The sequence below is a fragment of the Vicugna pacos genome, chromosome 5 (assembly GCF_048564905.1).
Source record: "Vicugna pacos chromosome 5, VicPac4, whole genome shotgun sequence".
Lineage (NCBI taxonomy): Eukaryota > Metazoa > Chordata > Mammalia > Artiodactyla > Camelidae > Vicugna > Vicugna pacos.
Window position 1 is genome coordinate 51,702,268 of NC_132991.1, and position 21,045 is coordinate 51,723,312.

Genomic DNA, 21,045 nt, shown 5'->3' on the forward strand with positions numbered 1-21,045 from the left:
TGATTGTGTTATGACCCTCTTTTCTTTGGTAGTCATATATGCATGGTCTTCTAGGATCTAGATATCTTAGAATATGTCACAACAGGTAATTTAATAGATTCTTACAAAGAAAATTTTCCTACTTAAATTAAAATATAGTAGCTATGCAATATGTATATAAACTTAGCATATGTAGTAGACTAAATAATGGCTCTAAATATATCCAAGTTCTAATCCCTGGAACCTGTGAATTTACTTAAATAGCAATGGAGACTTTGAGGATGTGATTAGGGATCTTGAGATGGGAGGATTATCCTGCATATCTAGGTGGCCGCTAAATGTAATCATAAATATCCTTGTAAGAGGGAGGCAGAGGGAGACTTGACACAGAAGAGGGAAAGCCACATGACCTCAACAGAAAGAAAGATCTAGAGGTGCAATCTGGCTGGCTCTGAAGAAGGAAGAAGGGGCTGTGAGACAAGGAGTGCAGCTCTAGAAGCTGGAAAAGGTAGAGACACCAATTCTCCCTTGTCCTGGAGCCTCTGAAGCAAGCATAGCCCTGCCAATACCTTGAATTCAGCCCAGTGAAACTGACTCCAGACTTCTGACCTCCAGCACTGTAAGGGAATAAATATTTGTTGTTTTAAGACACAAAGTTTATGGTAATTGGTAACAGCAGCCTTAGGAAACTAACTTAGCATGTTCTGGATATATGGCAAGAAAAGAAGGTGAGGGAATAAAAAAAAAAAATCAAAGCAAAAGTAGTCAAGATGTCCTAATTCCAAACCTCTGAGAATTCCGAACTAAGAGTTTATAACCTAAGGATTTTTGTTGTTGTTGTTATGCCAATCTCTTTCTTTTTACAGGACTCTAAAATTCACACGCTAAATTCAACAAAATGCAGCTAATACAGATGTTCCTACACACTTGATCATAGACTAGCACTGGTGTGGGATATTTTTACTGGTCTTTGGATGAAGTGAGGAAAATAATGATATAATGAGTTTTTTTCCCAAATTTAATTTATGTAAACATTTGCTCTTATATGTTATATTTATATTATTATTCCTTTATAAAACTATGTTATAATATGCTGGTGTTATAATTTTAAGAAGTTTAGAATCAGGAAGCAAAGTTAAAGCTGTCAATTGGCCCTAACATTTTTGGGAACTTTTAGTGGTCTATTAAATTCACCAGTGTAGTAACTATTTACCTGATGTAAGCAATCAATCATAAACATTTTTCTGCCTAATCAGCTTAATTAGTTAGTTATTGCTGATGTAATAAAGTACTATGAACATGTCTTACAACAACAAAAATGTATTGTATTGCTGTTCTGTGGGTTAGAAATCTGACCTGGGTCTCAACTAGGCTAACCTCAAGGTATGGGGAGGCCTATGTTCTCTGGAGGTTCTAGGGGAGAAAGCATTCCTTGTCTTTGCTTTGCTTTGCTCCTGAAGGCTTCCAGCAGCCCTTGGTTGGTAGCTCTTTCCTCCCTCTTCAAAGTCACCAACAGCAGAATGACTGCTCCTCACAGCACATCATATAACTCTGACCTCTTGTTTCACTACACCTCCTCTTTTTTCTGCCTCGCTCTTTCACTTTTAATGATCCTTGTGATTACATGGGGCCCACCTGGATAATCCAGACTAATCTCCCTATTTTAAGATCAGCTGATTAGCTACCCTAATTCATCTGCAACCTTAATTTCCCTTTGTCCTGTAACCTTACATATTCACAGGTTCCAGGGATAAAGATATGGACATCTTTCTCTCTTTTTTCGGCAGGAGAGACGGGCATTATTCTGCCTACCACATTAACAGACTTAGCCTAAACAGCAGCTAAGACAGAAGTATTAATGTGGTTTAATTTTGGTTATTTCCTTAGAATAAGTTATGAGCATTGAAATTGCTGGATATATGCACATTCGTAAAAGTTTTTCAAGCATATTGTCAAATTGCTTTGCAAAAACCATTGCAAACTATTACACAAAGTATCACATCAAATTAAAGATTAGATTTTATGATGCATTATCATTTCATATGCCCTTACTGAAGAAAAATGATTACCAATTAAACTATGATACTATTTTATCTCACATAGAATTTTTATGTTATAGTTATTTAAAGAATTTTCTTAAACTTACTTGGCCTTGGGTTTTATCATGCACAACAATATGACACAATAATATGAAGAGCTGTGGCCAAGTTCAGGCAGTCACGGGCAATGCTGAATGCATCAGAAGTGCTGGCTGGCTGATAGTGATTTAAGACCTCATCGATTGGATGGTACATTTTGATTTCAAAGATGTTAAAATGTGCACGTTAGAATCAATGAAATGTAATATATAGAGACCCTTGGACTATGATGATTTAACATTCCTGATTCCCACTCTTCACTAGTAACTGAGATGGTCCGTGATGGGAGGTGATTTCAACTTTGCTGAGACACATGTTGCTTGTGTCCCGTGTCATTATGGGACAGGTTACCACAGTGAGTGAGCGAGTGTGATGGATTAGGCACTCAACTCACATGGCCATGAACACACCTGTACAGCAACTGACACTTGCCTTGCCTCTCTATGCCTAAATTTAAGAATATGCAAACATTTCCTGTAACTCTCATGAGTGTTGAGACTGTGGTGGCAGTTATAAAAAACAACAACAAAAAAAAACAGCACATGTTACCCAAGGGGAAAAAAGGGTTTCAAAACACGTGCTTGAATAATTGAAAAATAACTCATTTATTTACTGTGTGTCAGCCACCTTGTTAAGGGCTCTGTCAACATTTCCCTGCTTAACCTCCCACAACTAACAGCCTTGTACGGATGATATAGATATGCCCATTTTGTAGATGAAAAAAGTGAGTCCTGGACTAGGTAATGAAATGTTCCAGGAAACAAAGCTAGAGGGGCAGGGCTAGGTTTTGAATCCTGATTTGTTTGAGGCTAATTACTGTACACATTACCTTATATTAATTATATCTAAGCAAGTAACTCACTGATTGCTTCCAACTTACTGAAATTACATTAAAGTTAGGAGGAATTTTTCTACCTCTACTGTAATTCATCTTTCTTACTGGATAATGCTAATAAGATACCTTAGGAAAGAATAGTCTATAAAAATGAGTAAACTTCAAGGAGTAACAGCACAAAATATAGATTTATCTTTTGTTTTCCCCCCTAAACTGAGAATGGCTAAAATCTGCTTCCCTCCTAAGGGCATCCCTGCTACCTCCAGCTACCATTTGAAAATGATTTATTCTGCATAGTTTTTTAATTAGTAATATATTTTTGCTAAGTATTCAAAAACATGTTGTTGAACAAGAACACCACATATTAAAAATAATCATTATAAATTGAAATACAGGGGCAACTTATATCATGGGTGTATTTCAACTTTAATAGGTATAAACTTGTATATTCTGGACATTTACTGCCTCATATAATAGAATGGAACTGAAGTTCCATTTTCAAAGAAATCTGAAAAAAGATAGCCTAATAATCTCTTTCTAGATATTGTTGGTTTGCAGAAATTTGAATAATCACTGACATTTACTTTTTAGTAAATAGACATCCTTTCCTTACTGTTTCTCCACCTCACTGATTCTCAGCATCCGTACTACTAAGTAGTTCTCCGCCTTGACCGTACATTGGAATCACCTGGGGGAGCTTCAAAACAGTGCTAATGTCTGGGCCTCACCTCCCAGAGCTTATGGTCTGATTAATTGGGAGTGTGGCCTCTGCATCAGGAGTTTTAATGGCTCCCCAGCCATCAACAGATGATTCTAATATGCAGCCCAAGTTGAGAACCACGAATATAAAGAGTTAGATAATAGAAAATACATCTGTGAGTTTGAGAAGTAAGGCTGATTCTACTGGCTTAACAGCGATACTTTTGAATTCACTACAGATTTCCTGGTATATTTTGTATCTGTTTCTAACACCACAGAAAATGGAGACTTAGTTGTGTTGCTAAATACTCTAGGCAGTTCATGGACCAAGAAATATAACCAGATCATTATCTCATTGTAACTCTGCTCCTGAAATTATCTTACTTGTTTCTGGAATTCTATAACAAATTTGAGTTTGGATCATAGCACCAGAAAATTCAATAGTACTACTGTCTTGGGGGAGGGGATTTGGAGTGTATAGTAATAAGGTTTAAAATTTATAACTTACCATCTTGGGCAGTAATCCTGGCCAAGTTTCTTAAAAGACAATTTGACACACTAATAAAACTTCTGCCAACATAATCTTTTGCGGAGCCAAAGTAACTTTAGCTATGATAAACTGGCCCCAATGCATGAATTTATGAAACAAAACAATTGTAATAAGCTATCTATACTTCTGATGTTGCTGTTTTCTCTAAAAACACACATAGAAGAGAGCAAGATTTTGTATAGCAAGTGGTAGAGATGCAGTTAGGCTCCAAATAATAATTTTTATTCATATTGAATTTTATAATTTTTTTCAGCTTCTTCACAATAAAGTTCTTTCTTTGGTTTCCATGGTGATTTAAAGTCACCTCTCTTCTTGGTAATGTTCTTTCTTAAATAAATGTTTTTACAGCTCAAGCAGTGTACTAATAAGGTAATTTAAAAGAAAATTCATGACTGGTTGATGAGACGCTATCATGATGCTGTCAAGAAGGATAAGGTAAGTCACTGTGATGTTTATATTTGGCATTATTGCTGTTTCTAATTAGCATATTTACCTCTGGCTCAGATTCTACATCATTTTACATCAATACTCCACTTTACATGGCTCCTTAGTGTTATGTCTTCTAAATAGACAATTGGCAACTGCAATAGCAAACACTCCGTAAGAGGAAAGTATGACCTCTTAAGAGGAAAGTGTCATCTACTGGGACTTGATGTCAGCGAATGAATATTCATTCAAATAAACATCTGTTACTTCCAAAAGCCACCGCGGTAAATCAGTTTTAAGAAGCTATACGGAGATGAATATCATATCACCTTCGCTCACCCCAAATCAATCTCTTTAAAATGGGATCCCATTTATTAGGATTTTACATCCCACATCCCACACTAAACCACATTGTAGCTACTTAGCTCAGGCAATATAGAGCCTTTGCATATGCTCCTGATGTCAGTCACTGATATTATTTGTTACTTATTCCATATTTGCATCACCTAAGTTATGTGGTTTATCAAGTTACGTGGTTGTGAATGCTGCAGTGTTGATCCTTGTTTTCAGTCTTTAACAGACAAGTGCTTCTTCTTGTAGCAGATTGACTGGGCACACACGCATACATACACACATGAATGTATACATATTTGTACTCTTTTACTAATTAGAATAAGTTTACTCAAATTAAGTCATTAATGCACACGCTGTCCCAGAGTAAGCACAAATTGCCTGGTGATGCTGAGAATATTCTCTAGACAACTCACTATTTTATATACTCACATAGTTAAATGCACAAGTATAGTTTATTAGTGTTCTTTTCAGAAGCCCAGAGATTTCAGCATTCTATAAACTACCCTATAGCTGACATTAGGCACAAATGAATTCTTGCTCCTATTATAAAGTGAAGAGTCTAATCAATGTTAAAATGTTCTTATATCTAAACTTGGATATATTTTTAAAATTTGAAAGAAAATGTTAAATTTCAGCATGAAATACTTTGTATTTAAGATGGGCCATCTCTCCTAATATTGAAGTGATTGAGTACCAAGATTTATTTTCATAATCTCTCACTTACTAAGAGTTTGTCCACTTTGGGAGACTTTTCCTCTATTGAGAGTTACTGACCTGCATGTATAACACTAGTAAGGAACAATTTTGAAATAACTTTTGTTTTGTTTTAATGGAAATGCAGAGGAGAGTGGGATGATATATACATTTGATTTAATAAATACAATAATTTAAAATTTAGGTCAACATAGCAGGCTAAAAGGGATAGTAGAGAAAAGGAACAAAGAAAATAGCATAGAGAAGAATGAACTAGAGAGAAATTGGCAGAAGAAAAATTGCCCAAAGGGACCACAAATCATTTCCAATCTTTACAAGAGCTTTCTTTCATGTCTCTTTCTCATTGGACAGTCTCTGTTAACCCCAGCATCCAAAGATTGTCCAAAAGCAACCCCCTTGGGATACCTAAAACTTCCCCATCCTTCACTGGCTGTCAACATCTGTAGCCTGTCCCAAAGGTACCAAGTCTTTCCCTTTTGACTATGGGGCCAGTGATGCTAGTTCCTCTTCCTCCTGTCCCCTCACTCAGAATGCCACTGATTTATTTAGAAGTGGCAGAGAGTAGCAGTCAAGAGCATAGGTTTTCTGGCCAGAGTCCACCATTTATTAGCCATTTGACCTTGGGCACATTGTTTTAATCTCTCTGTGCCTAGTTTTCTCATCTGTAACATTAACATATAATAACAGCACCTGCCTCATGGGGGCTACTGAGAGAATTAAATGGGTCAATGCATATAAAATACAGCATAAAAGACAATAGGTGTTACAGAAGCTTTTGCTGTTATTCAACAAATATTTATTGAGCTGCAACAGCATGCTGGGCACTGGGGATACAGTTGTGATGGCAGGGAGTGGGTGAAAGAGACCAGTATCTGAAGCATCTTTGCCAGAGGGTTGAACTCTGAACTCTGTTCTCCTTAAAAAAAAAAAAAAGAGGGTAACCAGCTACAATGCAAAAAATAATTCAACTGCTGCTTTTTTAACCATATAATTATCCTAAGATAGAAGCTGTTTTCCATCTCCTCAACCAGTGTCTGCTTCTTCAGAGCGTGTGTGTGTGTGTGTGTGTGTGTGTGTGTGTGTGTATGTGTTTTGAAAGACATTCCATCTACATTCAGAAATGCAGTCTTCTCAGTTGTTCAGTGTGTACTCAATGTTTGTCTGCTCTTTTACCTCCTCTGGCTTCTCTAATGTATTTGAAGGCAGTAAAAGCACAAACCTAAAGGGCTGCTTATTACATGAAGAAGAGGTGAATGAAATTCTGCCATTGTTTTTTAGGCAGGAAGTTCCTGTCTTGAACCTTGAAGGCCTTAAGCCATCCTCCTGATTAGAAACCCTTCAGAGCAGAGGTGGTATCATGTCTTGTTTGGCACCTATCTTCTAGCGTGGGGTTTTGTCCTTAAAAAGGCATTTGTTATGTTTATTAAATGAGTAAATAAAGCCTCAGATATGGAAATTTCTCTAGTTCAGTTTGTGGAGGTTTTTGTGTGGGTGGCAAAAATAGCCATATGTAAGTTATGGACTTCTTTTAAAAGAAATTTTTCCAGGGACAAGAAAAAAATTAAGTTTAGAATTCATCTGACCAGAAGTGGAAATCTCATCTGATGTAAACAACTTGTTAGAAATGACATTATTTTCTTTATAAAATTCCAAACAACTAGAATTATCAGCGTATGTATTTTCCACTTAAATTTACAGCTGGTTTGGATGCACATGTATTCATGTAGCTAAAATAACTAGAAGTGGGGTAGGACGGGGTGGAGGGGGTAACTGGTTACGGTAGTCTTTATGTACAAAAGACATTCAAATTTTTTAAAGCCAAATTGAATGTTAACGGTTAATCAACTTGTGTGGCTACATATGGCCTTAAATTATTGTTGGCATGATCTTGCTATTAAGCAGTGCTAGAATTCTTTAAAAAAACACTGCTGGGGGTGCATATAGCTCAGTGGCAGAGTGCATGCTTAGCATGCATGAGGTTCTATGTTCAATCCCCAGTACCTCTATTAAAAAATAAAATGAGATTAAAAAAAAGAATATAAAAATCTTGAAAAAATAAAAATAAAAAAAAGCACTACTAGCCATACTAGTTAATTCACTTTGTTCAGCAGGACTTCCTTAAGCAATCACAAAAATCATAGATTCTGCAATCGGAAAGAACCTCCAGACTCATTTTGCTGATGAGGAACCTGCATCTAGAAGGCTGAAGCCTAGTTCCTGTGATTGGAACTAGAACCCAAGATGCCAGGTGTCTGGGTCAAATGACCATGCTGTTCTGATTAAGAGCTAGACAAAGTTGGACCAAATATATAACAGCTTTGTTTTTCCATTGGTCCTTTTAAATACCTCTGCCAATGAGTCTGAGATTGATTGATGTTGATTGATTTTCATCTTAATTGCTAGCATTTAGCTTTATAGAACACATAACTTGATCTCTTCTATGTAGATAGTTCATAAAGCAGATTAGAAAAAATTTGCTGCCCTACCGTATTTTTAGAAAAGAACATAAGCCAATATTCATCCTCTGACTGTGGTTCTATAAGGAGTTTGGTGTGAAAATGTGGTCATTGTTCTCCTGACATGTATTGCAGAGGTTAGGGTCACATACTGAACACCCTTAATTTATTTAAACGTAAGGACCTATTGTCCTTTAACTTCTCTAAATAATTTTGGACTCCTGTATGCTTGGCCTATGCTGCTTTTCATGAAAATTAGGTCCATAAATATATCAGGCAGTGTAAAAAGATCTAGTTTCTTGTTGTTGTTGCTTGTTATTCCTAACACTCCCTTCAGTTGACTTTGAGTGTGGCGGTATCTTAGTGTCCATTCATTCACTCAGGAATTATTTACTTGATCTTATATGCCAGGCACTGTATTAGGAACAAAACACATACAGTCCTTGTCCTCATTCTAATAGGGGGATAAAAGAATATTGAAGAAATAATCACACAAATACATACTTACTTACAAACTGTGAAAAGTACTATATAATTATATACAGGATGTTATGAGTGATTATGACAGGATTATAAGATATTGAATATAGTTCCCTGTGCTATGCAGTAGGTCCTTGTTGTTTACCTATTTTATATATAGTAGTGTGTATATGTTAATCCCATACTCCCAATTTATCCCTCCCTCCTTCCCCTTTGGTAACCATAAGTTTATTTTCTATGTCTGTGAGTCTATTTTGTAAATAAGTTCATTTGTATTATTTTTTTGGATTCCACATATAAGTGGTATCATATGATACTTATCTTTCTCTGAGTTACTTCACTTAATATGATAATCTCTAGGACTTTCCATGTTGCTGCCAATGACAGAATTTCATTCTTTTTTATGCCTGAGTAATATTCCATTGTATATATACCACATCTCCTTCATCCATTTATCTGTGAGTGGACATTAGGTTGTTTCCATGTCTTGGCTATTGTAAATAGTGCTGCTATGAACATTGGGGTGCATGTATCTTTTTGAATTAGAGTCATCTCCAGATTAAAGTCTATTTTTTCATACTGAATCTCTTCCAATTAGATAACCACTTGTGTAATGTAGAAAAGGTCGCCAGAATCACAAGTAAACAGGCCTTTAACCCAAAATGATTATTTGCATATTTCTTCCAAATCTCTTTTATACATTTTCCAGACAATCATTTTGTGCCTACAGTTTTGTTTTCTGAAGCAGAAAGTATACACTTAACCTGATTTTACACATAACATATTGTAAAGCATTTAGGAAAAATTTAAGTGACATAATTAATGTTAAGTAAAAACATCACTTAGAAAGATGACATATGACATCTTTGTTAGTCTCTTTAACTAAGCTGATCTCACAGAGAAGGATTTACCCTGAGAAGAAACTGATGGCAAAAATGGTTATAATACTCACCATTTTGTGTTCATGTACATTCCATTGAGTGAATGGACCATAATTTACTAAAGCATAGCCTTTATGTTGGACAGTTTGAGTGGTTTCCATTTTTATACAGTATAAATTACATTGGGATAAACATTGTCAGGCATATGGCATTTTTTAATATTTTGGATTATTTCCTTAGGATAGATTCCCAGAAGTAGAATTACTAGGTTAAAGGGTATGAACACTTTTATGACTCTTGAAGCACACTGCCAAATTGCTTTCCAAAAAAAGGTTATATCAATTTACAATTCTACCAGCAATATAGGAAAGTGCCGTTCTCACAATATTCTCACAGTTATTTGGCATCATACAGTTTTTAGATTTGCAAATTTTGTGAACAATATACATACAGTAATATACATTTCTTAGATTTTTAAGGCAACATGTAGTTTAATAGCCTCCAATTTCTAACAAGTCCTTTTAACTGTCTCTGATGATTTGATATTTTTATGTCTACATGAAATTACACGTGATGTGTACTAATCCTTCTTCATAGTACAAACTGCTTTGTCTATTTTGTTGTTTCAACTTGGTGCTTGCATGTGTATGTGTGTCAGGAAGCATATTGAGAATTCAATTTTTGTATCTAGTCAAACATGTTTTCTTCTGTGATTTTTTTTTTCTGTTGGTTTTTAGCATATTGTATCATAACTCATCTCTTTCTACATTAGTAATGAAATTATTCTGATTTTTCTAAGGAGTGACTTTTAAAAATTTAACTCTTGAAGTCATCTGTAATTTATATTGATGTGTAAGGAAGACATGGATCTAAGTGAGCTTTTCCATATTGGGAACTAGTTACCTCAATATCATTAATCAAATAATCCTTCGTTTTTCTGTGGTTTAGATAGTCTCACTTGCTACCTATGAAATCATCTGATTCTTGGTTACTTTTCTTGTTTCAGTGATCTGTCTGTCCTTGAGCCTGAGCTCATTGTTTTATTTAATGAAGAGGCCCTTCACACAATTTTTTAAGGATTTTTTTAAATGGCCTTGCCTATTTTTTCTTATATCAGTATTAAAACTGACAACTTCCAAAACAGTCTACTTGATTTTCATCATTTCTTTTAATTTATAAAAATAATAATTTTGTAAAAAACTGTTAAAACAGTATTTATTTTCACCAAAAGTACACTTCTGCATTTATTCACATCATTTATTCCTCATTATAAAAGTAGTACCTGCTTGTTTAAAAAAAAGGAAAAATATTGAATATAGAAAGAATTAAAAAAGTTATCACAATTGCTCTAAAGTGTAAGCACAGTTAACCTTTTAGAGTATGTTCCTTTCAGATATTTTTGTCTTGCTAGTCATAAAGATATGGTACATATTCGTTTGACAGAGAATTTACTTACTTTGTGTCAGATACTTTCCAAGGCATTGAGTCAGGCTCTGACTTCACAAAATAGAAAAATCCTGCCCTCATTAACATTTTAACATAATCCATTTTTATATTTTCGCATACTCCTCATATGTATTATTTTAATAACTGCAAGATTTGTTTTGTGGGTGAATCAGTTTGTGTAATCATTTTCCTATAGTTGGACATTTCCAATTTTTCAATGCTATTTTTTCCACATTTAAAATGTTTCCTTAAGATATATTTCTTGAAACGGAGAAATTTGGTTAAAGAATATGAACACATTTAGGGCTCCTGACCCAAACTTCCAAAGTGCTTTTCAAACAGCTTGGAAGAACTAACTTTCACTGTAACTGGAAATAGATAAAGGGAAACTTTTTTTTTTCACTGCTTTGCCAACTATGATTATAATCAGTAAAATTTGTTTTTGTTATTTTGATAGATATCTCATTTTAATTGTCCTTTTTTGACACCTAGCAAGGTTGAGGGGTTTTTTTTAAATAATGCCAAATAAATAAATATATATATATATTTTTAAAATGTATCTTTTCATGCCTTTTGTCCTATTAAGGTACTTACGTTTTCATCTCATGTGTACGAGCTCTTCGTGGAGTAAAGACTTGAGCCCTTTTTGGTACATACACTCCCTCAGAGTTATCACTCCCTCAGAGTTAACGTAAAGGAGAAAAGTAGGAAATGATTACTAAGTTTGTGCCCTGAAGTCCCTGAAGTGAAACAGAGACTTATGGCACCTTCTCATTTCCAGGACCCACCCAGCCTGAGGTCTGGCACACAGCAGCTTTTATAGGCATGACACAATGGAGGAACACTAGTTGTCAATCAGTGCATTGGACTCTGGGGGTCCAGAGACAGAGACTAACAGTGGTGATCATGGTTTCTTAAACTAAGCCTGGGCCAAGAAATGACTTCCTAATCAACCAAACTTTTTTATTTAATTTTTTTCATGGCGAGAAAGAGAAAATGTTATAGCCAGAGGACAAAAGGATACAAGTGATTGAGAGCATCTGAGACAGCCTGAAAAAAGGGTGAAATGAAGGGATGTTGAAAAGGTTATTGGGTGGAAAGAAATAAACAAAAGTACTCTGAGATCAACAAAACAATAAGTACTTATTCTGTATTCATGGTGCGTGAGGTATGTTGTTGACCACGGTGGGTGACTGAAAAAAATCTGTAGCCTCACCATATTCAGACACTTACTGAAATGGTATATTCCTGTAGAATTTTTGGTTATACACACATACAGTTATGTACATATATAACACTGAAAGGGACAGGAGAAAGCATCTCCCAAACTAGGGAAGTCTAAAGGATTCTGGGGCCTGCCTTGTCTGCCCTTATAATGATTAGTTCTTTTTGGTTACAGCATTTAGGGGAAAAGCAGAGAAGAGGGCACTGTGGCCATATCAGCTGCATGTGGATTTAATATCTTTCCTCTTTAGTATCTGCCTCTCAGTTGTGGTGAGAAGCAGGCAGGACCCCATATCAAGGAGAGAAAAATAAGAGAACAGGAGGGAACAATCTTCCTGTGTAGCTGATGCCTACTTTGTGGTACTATTTTGATAGGTCATACGGGAAAAATTTTTATCACATATTTTATAGAATAATTTGCATCAGGTGAAGTTTGTAGGCCCTCAGGAGTGCCTATGAAACATGATCCCTGATTTCAAGGGTAGACATGGCAAAAACAAGAGAAAGGTAAAATATTTACAAAACTGGGTGTCCCCTGAGGAAGAACTTTATGTTCGGTAACAGTTGGTAACTTCCAAGTTGCTTCTGATCAAGATGGTGATGTCATGTTACCTTGGAGGAGAGCTGGGAGCTGGAAGGAATCACTTGAAGGACACCTTTAGTCAGATCAATAAAGGTAGCTGGGTACCTAATATTTGGGGGCAGACCACTAATCTCCTTGACCAAGGAGCCATTCATTCTCTTTATGGTGACTTTTAAACAATTTGGTACGTACTGTTTATTGAACACCTATTGTGTCCCAGGTACTTTGCCCAGAACATTATCTTTATTATCACTTACTGATGCCTCCAGGCCCAGTTCATTGCTACATCTTTTGACCCACACCCCATGACACATAACCCCAAACTGAACTACTAATTCCATCATTAATTTTTAATTGATAATACTCCAGTCATTCTGTTCACTCCTTTAATGCAGCCATTCTCATCCTATAGTCTACATTGCTGGCTGTCCCACTACGGATTAGGCTCAGTAAGAGCAGCACCCATATTTCACTCCAGTTTCTCAGCATTTGGTAGTTCCTAAGTGTTCTGTTGAGTGAATATTGATCGGAAATCCAAGACTTCAAACTAATTGAAGAATCATGAAATTATTGAGCAAGAGTGGACTTAGAACTTCTGATCCTATGTCCTTTTACATATGAAAAGAGTAAGCTGGAAAGAGTAACTTGCCTGAGGTCATGTGAACCTGATAGAATAAGCTTAGAATCCAGTTCCCTTGCTTTTCAATCCAATATTGTTTCTTCTATCATGGAAAATGCCTCTGAAACACAACTAAGTATCTTTATCTTCCAATCTCATAGCCCCACCCAAATCCTATCAGCAATTGGTCTTTGAGCCTTCAGTCTACTTCTGTGATAGTAAATTTCCTAAAAGAATCTTTTTTTGTATATAGCTTTCCTCTCACAACTTCCCATTCCAAACAAAGCAAAGTCCAAACTCCAAATTGGCTGGCCTTTGCTGTAGCATCACGGTGTAAAAGTTGGGGAAGCCTTCTGTCTGTATTTTCACTAACAAGCTCTTTCCACAAGGACCCTTTGATCCAGCCAAATCAAAATGCTTGTCAACAGAAACACCAGGCTCTTTCTTCAACATTTGAGACTTCCTATTCGTTCTGACTAGACTAGCCCTCCTCCTTATCAACCTGGTGGACTTTAATGATCTGTTCCTCTTCTGGATTGGTTGCGTCTAGTACAGAATAGAGAGATCTGGCTTTAGTAACACAGTAATTGAATGAGTGAATTTTGAGTGTCCAGCACCTAGAGCATAACCCTTCAAAAGGGCTGAATGACTGTGTCTTTGGAAAATTACAGAAACGTTAACTTACTTTTCAGAATTGTAAGCAACCTTTTACCAAAAGTTTTCTGTTTGGAAGAAAGATAAGTAAATGTTGGCTCCCTCAGCCTTTTTTTCCTTCTTTTAATTCTAGTTCATCTGTTATGATGCTGCCATTCTCAGTCCATGAACTCTACATTCTCCCAGCACCCCTGCCCCTGACACTTGTGGGAGAGGAATCCACAAATTCCTTTGGGGCTCCATCACTGGAGCAAGTTCTCAGTAGCTGGACAAGGTCCGGGCTGCAAACAGGAAGTTTTTGTACTTCTGGCTACTTTATGCCTGGGGCAAAACTGCAGAATCCACCTGGAGACTGCTAGTGAGAATGACCAAACGAAACTAACCTTCACTGTCCCCATCTGAAAGCTTTCCTGTATGGAGATTCTGACCCGGTATCACTCAGGGCTTCTCTTTCCAGAACTGGCGTCTAGCATGTATGTCAGAACAGCCACGTAGCAAAGCATCAGGTTTGAATCCTCCTTACTCCCCTCTTCACTCTAAAAAAGCTTGAGCGGAACATTTAAAAAATTGTTTTGGATTTTGAAGTTTTTCGAAGCATCCAAAGGACTGTCCCCTTTAGTGAGCTGAAGGCCAAAGAGAAGTAGATGCTGGTCACCTAGAATCGAAATACTTCTTTCCTCAATACCCAAGACCCCGATCTTGCCACCCTGAGCTCACACGAGGGGCAAGAGGCAGCCTTCCTTCTCTGCTGCCGGGCCTTATTAATGACACCCACTAGTCTCCAGTTTTCCAGGGCAAACTCCCAACCACGCGACCCGGGCCCTTGCCCAGGAGTGAGGGCCCCGGTCCACGCCGGCCCCTGTGCCGGCAGCAGGGATGCGGCCAGCCCCAGGGATGACCCTGGCCCCAGCCTGCGGGGCGGGTAGCCCAATGGGCAGCCTCGCTCCGGAGGCGGGCTCAGGCCGGAAGCCACCCCGCGGCACAGCGGCCCCGCGAGACGGCGCCCGCGCCCCCGCCTTCTCCAGCACGGGCTCCGCGGCCAAGGGTGGCAGGGGCCAGCCCGCCGGGTCCCCGCCGCGCTCTTTGTCCGGGCCGCGCGCGGGCGGCCGCGTGCGCCCCCCGGGTGAAGGGAGGCACGGGGAGAGCGCGCGGGAGCGCGCGGGAAGAGCTCGTGCCCGCCGGCCGCCGGTGGCGCGCGTTCCTCCGCCAGGCAAGCAGCGAGCGAGCACGCGCGCTGCCGCCGCCGCGCCCGCCCCTCCCCCCGCGCTCGCCTCGGAACTTGCTGACTGCGCGGCCGGGAGGAGCCGAGCCGGGCGGCGGCGGCGGCGGCGGCGGGAGGCCACAGCGCGCGGGGGTCTCCCGCGTCCCCTCCGCCTTGCCGGGAGCTCGCGCCCTCGCCCAGCCGAGCTCCCACCCCCCCCTTTTTCCCGAAGGCGCTGGGCGGCGCCACCCTCCGGCCGGAGCCCGGCACTGCACAACCCCCTCCGACTTTCAATGTTCCACACTCCCCGGCCAGAGCCTCCTCGGCTTCTTTTTTTCCCTCCCCCCCCTTTCCCCCCCCCAGCTGCCTCCATTTCCTTAAGGAAGGGTTTTTTTCTCTCTCCCTCCCCCACACCGTAGCGGCGCGCGAGCGGGCCGGGCGGGCGGCCGAGGTAAGGCGGCGGGGCCGGGGGGCCGCGTGGGGGGCGGCCGGGGCGGCGGCGGCGGTGGGGGAGGGGGCGGGGGCGGGCAGCTTTGTTCGCGCCGGGCGCCCGCGCCGCCGGTGTCCGCGAGCCGCGGCGGGGCCGGCCGGGCAGCTCGCATCACTTGGCGCCCGGCGCGGCGAGCGCTGCCCGCGGCCCCCGCGCGGCCCTCCCCACAAAGGGCCGCGGAGCTGCGTGGCCGCCGCCGCCGGCCGCGGCTCGCCTCTGCGGGCGCGGAAATTTGTTGCACTTCTTGGGGCTTTGTTTGTTTGTTTGTTTTTCCTCTGGTTTTTCTTTTTCGTTATTTTGGACAAAATGTCGGTCCGCGATGTAAAAATTGAGCGAGGAACCTTTCTGGCATGGGGAGCTTTGCAGAAGGTGCAGTTTGGATTCTGCTTTTCCCAGGGTGGCAGCTCGGTCTTGGCCGGATGAATCTTCGCTGCTGGCCGTGGAAACGGCTGGAGCAGCTCGTTAGTTGATTTTTTAAATTCCTAAGTGTTGTATTTAAAGGCTTACGTGCACAGAGGAGGAATCGCCACCTTAAATAAGCATATGGGCGATTAACAGGGTATGTTTTCCTCTCGGGAAGGGAATTTGGTAGCTTTGACCAATGTCAGTGTGTAAATATTTAGACGTTATTAGTGACTTTTTAACATTTTTCAGCGAGATCTGTTATTTACAGTGTGTCATATGTTATTAATGCTCGTTGCCTAAGTTCCCTGGCAAATCTGTTTCTTGCCTTCTGAGAAAGTAGACAATTGATAGATTGTCTAAGGGATGGAAAAAAATGTGAGTGGGTTTTCTAACTTGAGTTCGGTAAATCCCTGAACGCTGGCGTTGTGAGACACATCACCTCCCCTGTAACCTTGCTGTACGATGAGATAAGTGTGAACACTTTTGAAGACTTTTCATTAAAATACGATTTTAGGTGAAGATTAAGGGAAGACACTGCTGTTGATTTATTTCTTACATTTACATTTCCTTTCATTCCCCCTCTTCTCTTTAAAAGTTTCCCAAGAAATAACTTCACCAAGATGTCCAGTGATCGGCAAAGGTCCGATGATGAGAGCCCCAGCACCAGCAGTGGTAGTTCAGATGCGGACCAGCGAGACCCAGCCGCTCCAGAGCCTGAAGAACAAGAAGAAAGAAAACCTTCTGCCACCCAGCAGAAGAAAAACACCAAACTCTCTAGCAAAACCACTGCTAAGTTATCCACTAGTGCTAAAAGGTAACGTGTAAAAAAAGGATTAAGCACGTTGTCAGGTTGTCTTCCAAATGGTTGGACACTTGTGTTGGTTTTACATCAGTAGCAATAGTTCAGAAGTGTTTCCTTCGTGATCAGTTTTATTTGGACTTGAATGAGTTGTCATTCTTTAGGTGGTACATAAGCCACCTCCAAACTTGTTCTGTACTTTGCTAACAACTTCAGTGCGAGTCTTTGCATGGAGATTCGACTAACGTCTGACAGGTTGTTTGAGGAGTTGGCAAGGAAAATTTGGTGAACCCAAATTAGCTGGTATATTGAGGATGTTTCCTTTTTATGAGTCATACTTTTCTTCATTGAAATCGACACTTCTAGAGATCAGCAGCAGTGCCTCTCTTCGTGAAACTTAATGATCAGAAATGGTCACGTTTGCTAGAAAATTTGTGAATTCAGGGCCTTGGCTATATGTGAAAGCAGACTTAAAAATTGTGCCCCTAATCCGTTTTCAGTTTTACAAACGTGATTGTGAAGTCCTGCATCCCACGTATTACTTTCTGTAGTTAAGCTAAGGTTCCACCTCTGTGTCCTTGTGAGGACAAATAAAACTGAAAATTTGCCATTTGCCTTTACATTTTAGGTGGTGCTAGGCAATTGTAAACTTTTTTGTCATTGTGCTAATGCACTCTAAAACTTGTGGATATGCTTGACACCTTAATACTCACAGCAGGAGAAACATATTTTGTTGGATATAAGTGAAAGATCATTTGTTTCCTGTTGATTTATATTATTTGTGGCAAAAAAAAGATCCTGTCGATGGGACTCCATCAGTGGTAGTAATAGCGGAGTATCTATGAATTCTAGTAGTTATGCGTGAGATGATTCTATAGCATTAGCCAATATCGACGTTTTGATTTTTATTGATCACAACTAAAAGAAAAAGAAAATATAAAAGCTGATCAGATATTGGCGTACTGTAGTGATTCTGAAGTACTCTTTTTTCTATAGATTTTTCTCACTGCATTGTATCAGTAATCAAGTATTAATAACAAGAATATTTTGTGAAATTAAAGCAGTCTTTGAAATAACTTAAAATCCTCAGTTTGTTGTAATCTTGTTGAGAAACATATTAAACACATCTTAAGTTTGAAAGCATTTTAAATTTGAATAAAATAAGAGAACTGCTTTTTTTCCCCTCCTCTTAACTCAAGGCTGTCATTGTCTCTTCTCCTCCTAAATTGTATCAAATTTAAATGCTGTACTTAAGGTTAGGGAAAACAAATACAGTTGAATAAGAATGCCAGAGTCCCTGGGAAGTTTTTCACTGGTAAAAATATTTGTAAATTTCAAACTTTTTTCTGACAGATAACATGTTGTCAAAAATTATTAATGTGCTCTCACAGCAGCCTGTTAATTCTTGCCTCGGTAAAAGTGACTTGAAGTCATTGTCAAATATTCTACTGCTTTCCCTCCTCCCTTCTTGTCTCATTTGCATATAAGCTTGTAAAGAGAATTTCTTTGGTAAAAAGTGTTTTAAAATACATTTTATATCCTTTGCTGAGTACTAGTGGAGGACTATTTCTGAAATCAGGTGTAATTGTCTTAATTATGTACAGTAGCAAGTGAGAAAAAAAGCTGCAAAGTTTCTGTGAAGGGATTTGGGTTATGCCTCTGAGAACAAAGAGGAAGCAGCCATGTTAGCATTACTGAAGGCGAAGCCAGCCTTGCATTTAACTGCATGGTGGTAGAGGGCAGTGTAATTCCCCGGTTATTCTGTAGACTCTCAAATCCTTTTTGTCTGTTCTCATTTCATTAACAGAATTCAGAAGGAGCTAGCTGAAATAACCCTTGATCCTCCTCCTAACTGCAGGTAAGAAACAAATTTTGTTGTTTTAATTTCAAACTGTGGAAAAATATCAGGAGATTCATGTGTCATCCTTGGATATGTGTGCTGCAGAAGAGGCTGCATTTGCTTCTCCAGCTTTGCAAGTGGATTAGGCAAAAATTGTCTACGGTGAATTAAATAAATTTGGGAGGAAAAAAAATCTTTTTCGCATGTATTACGTATTTTGGACTTACTGAATATATTGATTTTGTGCTTTTCGCTGGGATTAGTATGAATGGTGCTGATTTTTGTTCTGTTTTAATATTTCTGTAGAGGATGTTTATTCAGAAGTATACTGCAGAAACTTCCAAAATTCTGCTAAGCTTTAAAGTTACTGCTTGTGTGCAGTCGAAACTGACCTTCCAAATTTAGAAATTGCCGAATGTGGTGTTAGAAAATGTAAATGCAATAAACAAGAATGTGGTTGTTTCTGTTTGATTTATTCAGTAACTTGCCTTAAGGACAAATTTTATGTGTTAAGCTAATGGTGTTAGTGTTTTCTAGAGAATACATTGTTGGAATTGTTTACATTTTAATCAGGTAGCCTAATTACTTGGGAAAATTCTTAGTAATTTTGATACTTGAAATATGTGTATGAAAAGCAGTAAATGAATTGGAATTCATGGGAAGAAGTCATTTGAGTGAAACTCATGTACAGTATTACAAGATCTTTGGTTGGTATAAGGTGCATTAAAAGTAACTGGTTGATAATTTTTTCCCTGAAACATTTTTTTTTCAATTCATCTCACTTAGTGCTCAGTTTTTCAGCAGTGACTTTATGCCTTCCAAAATTCATCAAACTTAGAAAAAGTCTTATAGATAATTTGAATGGATGTATGTGCTCAAGAATGAGAGTGGCTGCTAGAAATAAGGTAGTGTTATGGTTTGGTACGAAAATTTTTTTTTGTCTTATATTTTTGCTGCAAGCTGTGTTCACTTGTGATGATCAGACCTATTTCTGAAGTCTATTTGAGATATAATTGGGTATAATCCAGTTGCTTCTTACTGTGTGTGTTAACCCAGTCCTCTGATAAGGTGATCTGATCCTGATTTATCCAGTAAATTAACAGTTTTGCTCACATTTGTTATCAGCCATTTCACTTCAAAAAGGAAACATGAATGTAAACAGATAGCAGTATGTCAGATCTCAAAGTATTACTGAAGAGCTGTGCTGTCCAGTCATGTAGCCACTGGCCACTTGTGGCTGTTGACCATTTCAGTTGTAGTCCAAAATGAGGTGTGCTCTAAGTGTATACATCAGAGTTTGAAAACTTAGTATGAATAAAAAAATGTAAAAATCTTACTATTTAAAAAAGTATTTATTACATGTTGAAATCTTAGTATTTTTGATATACTGGGTTTAGAAAATGTTTTAAAATTAAAACCTTTTTTATGAGTTTAATGTGGTTATTAGACAATTTAAAATTACGTATGTGGCACACAATATTTCTATTAAACAGCACTTCTTTAGAGAATAAATAAAAGTATTTCCTTCTAGGCTTCTAAATGATATGTCAAATCTGTAGCTATTTAGGGAGGTCAAGTTAAATTTGCTCTCTGGAGAATTACTTGCAGAGTATATTCTGGTATTTCCCGCTTATAAAAGATGTAAAGATCTATCAGTTCAAGAGTCTTAAATGGTTTTAAATTACATGTAAACATTTTTAAAGGTTTTTGTTGATTTTCTGCATAGGGCACAAACTAGTGTACATGTATAAATGTAGCGCGCCCAGTAGACATGTGTTGAATGCCCTCAGAGCAGTAGTTTAGAGTTGCAGTTCCTGAAGAAATTTGCTTTTCGTGTTTAACCCAGGAATGTTTCCACAAGGTCACTGAGGATTACTTTAGAAGTAGGGTCTTTCTTGGGGATAGAAAGTTTGACTTTTTTTTATTTTGCTCTTTGTGTACCAAATTTCTTTCCAGTCCATGCAATAATGCTTCACATTTAGTGGTTAGACTAGTGAAATAGTGAACCTTTGGGCTTGCTTGTGAACAGGAACTTGAAATACATCATCTGTGCTTTTCCTCATCACAATTTGTGGTGACTGTCAGCTATTGCAAATGACATCATTCAGTTCACTGGTTCTTGTTAATATATGAGTTTCTTTGTGACTGTGTGAGTGATTAAAGAAAAACAAACAGAAAATATGCATCTTAGTAGGGAACTAGAGAAGTTCTTTATTAGTTTGGGGACAGTTATCTTCCATATACCTGACATATAAATGATCCACATACTTTT

At 38.6% G+C, this 21,045-nt stretch overlaps 1 protein-coding gene across 5 annotated transcripts in view; it reads left to right on the forward strand.

Annotated features, from left to right (window-relative positions):
* Positions 1 to 15,059: 15,059 nt before the first annotated feature.
* UBE2E3 (ubiquitin conjugating enzyme E2 E3) overlaps positions 15,060 to 21,045 on the forward strand; it is a 79,347-nt gene continuing 73,361 nt past the window's right edge. The window contains exons 1-4 of one of the 5 annotated variants that reach the window (XM_072961247.1): positions 15,060 to 15,248; positions 15,659 to 15,690; positions 16,730 to 16,948; positions 18,741 to 18,791. In XM_072961247.1, coding sequence (XP_072817348.1) covers positions 16,755 to 16,948; positions 18,741 to 18,791 — 245 coding nt within the window. In that variant the 5' untranslated portion in view covers positions 15,060 to 15,248; positions 15,659 to 15,690; positions 16,730 to 16,754. Of the gene's footprint in view, positions 15,249 to 15,658; positions 15,691 to 15,773; positions 16,289 to 16,729; positions 16,949 to 18,740; positions 18,792 to 21,045 lie in introns of those variants that run through there. The other 4 variants (XM_072961246.1, XM_031678299.2, XM_015244399.3 and 1 more) reach the window with 4 other exon arrangements.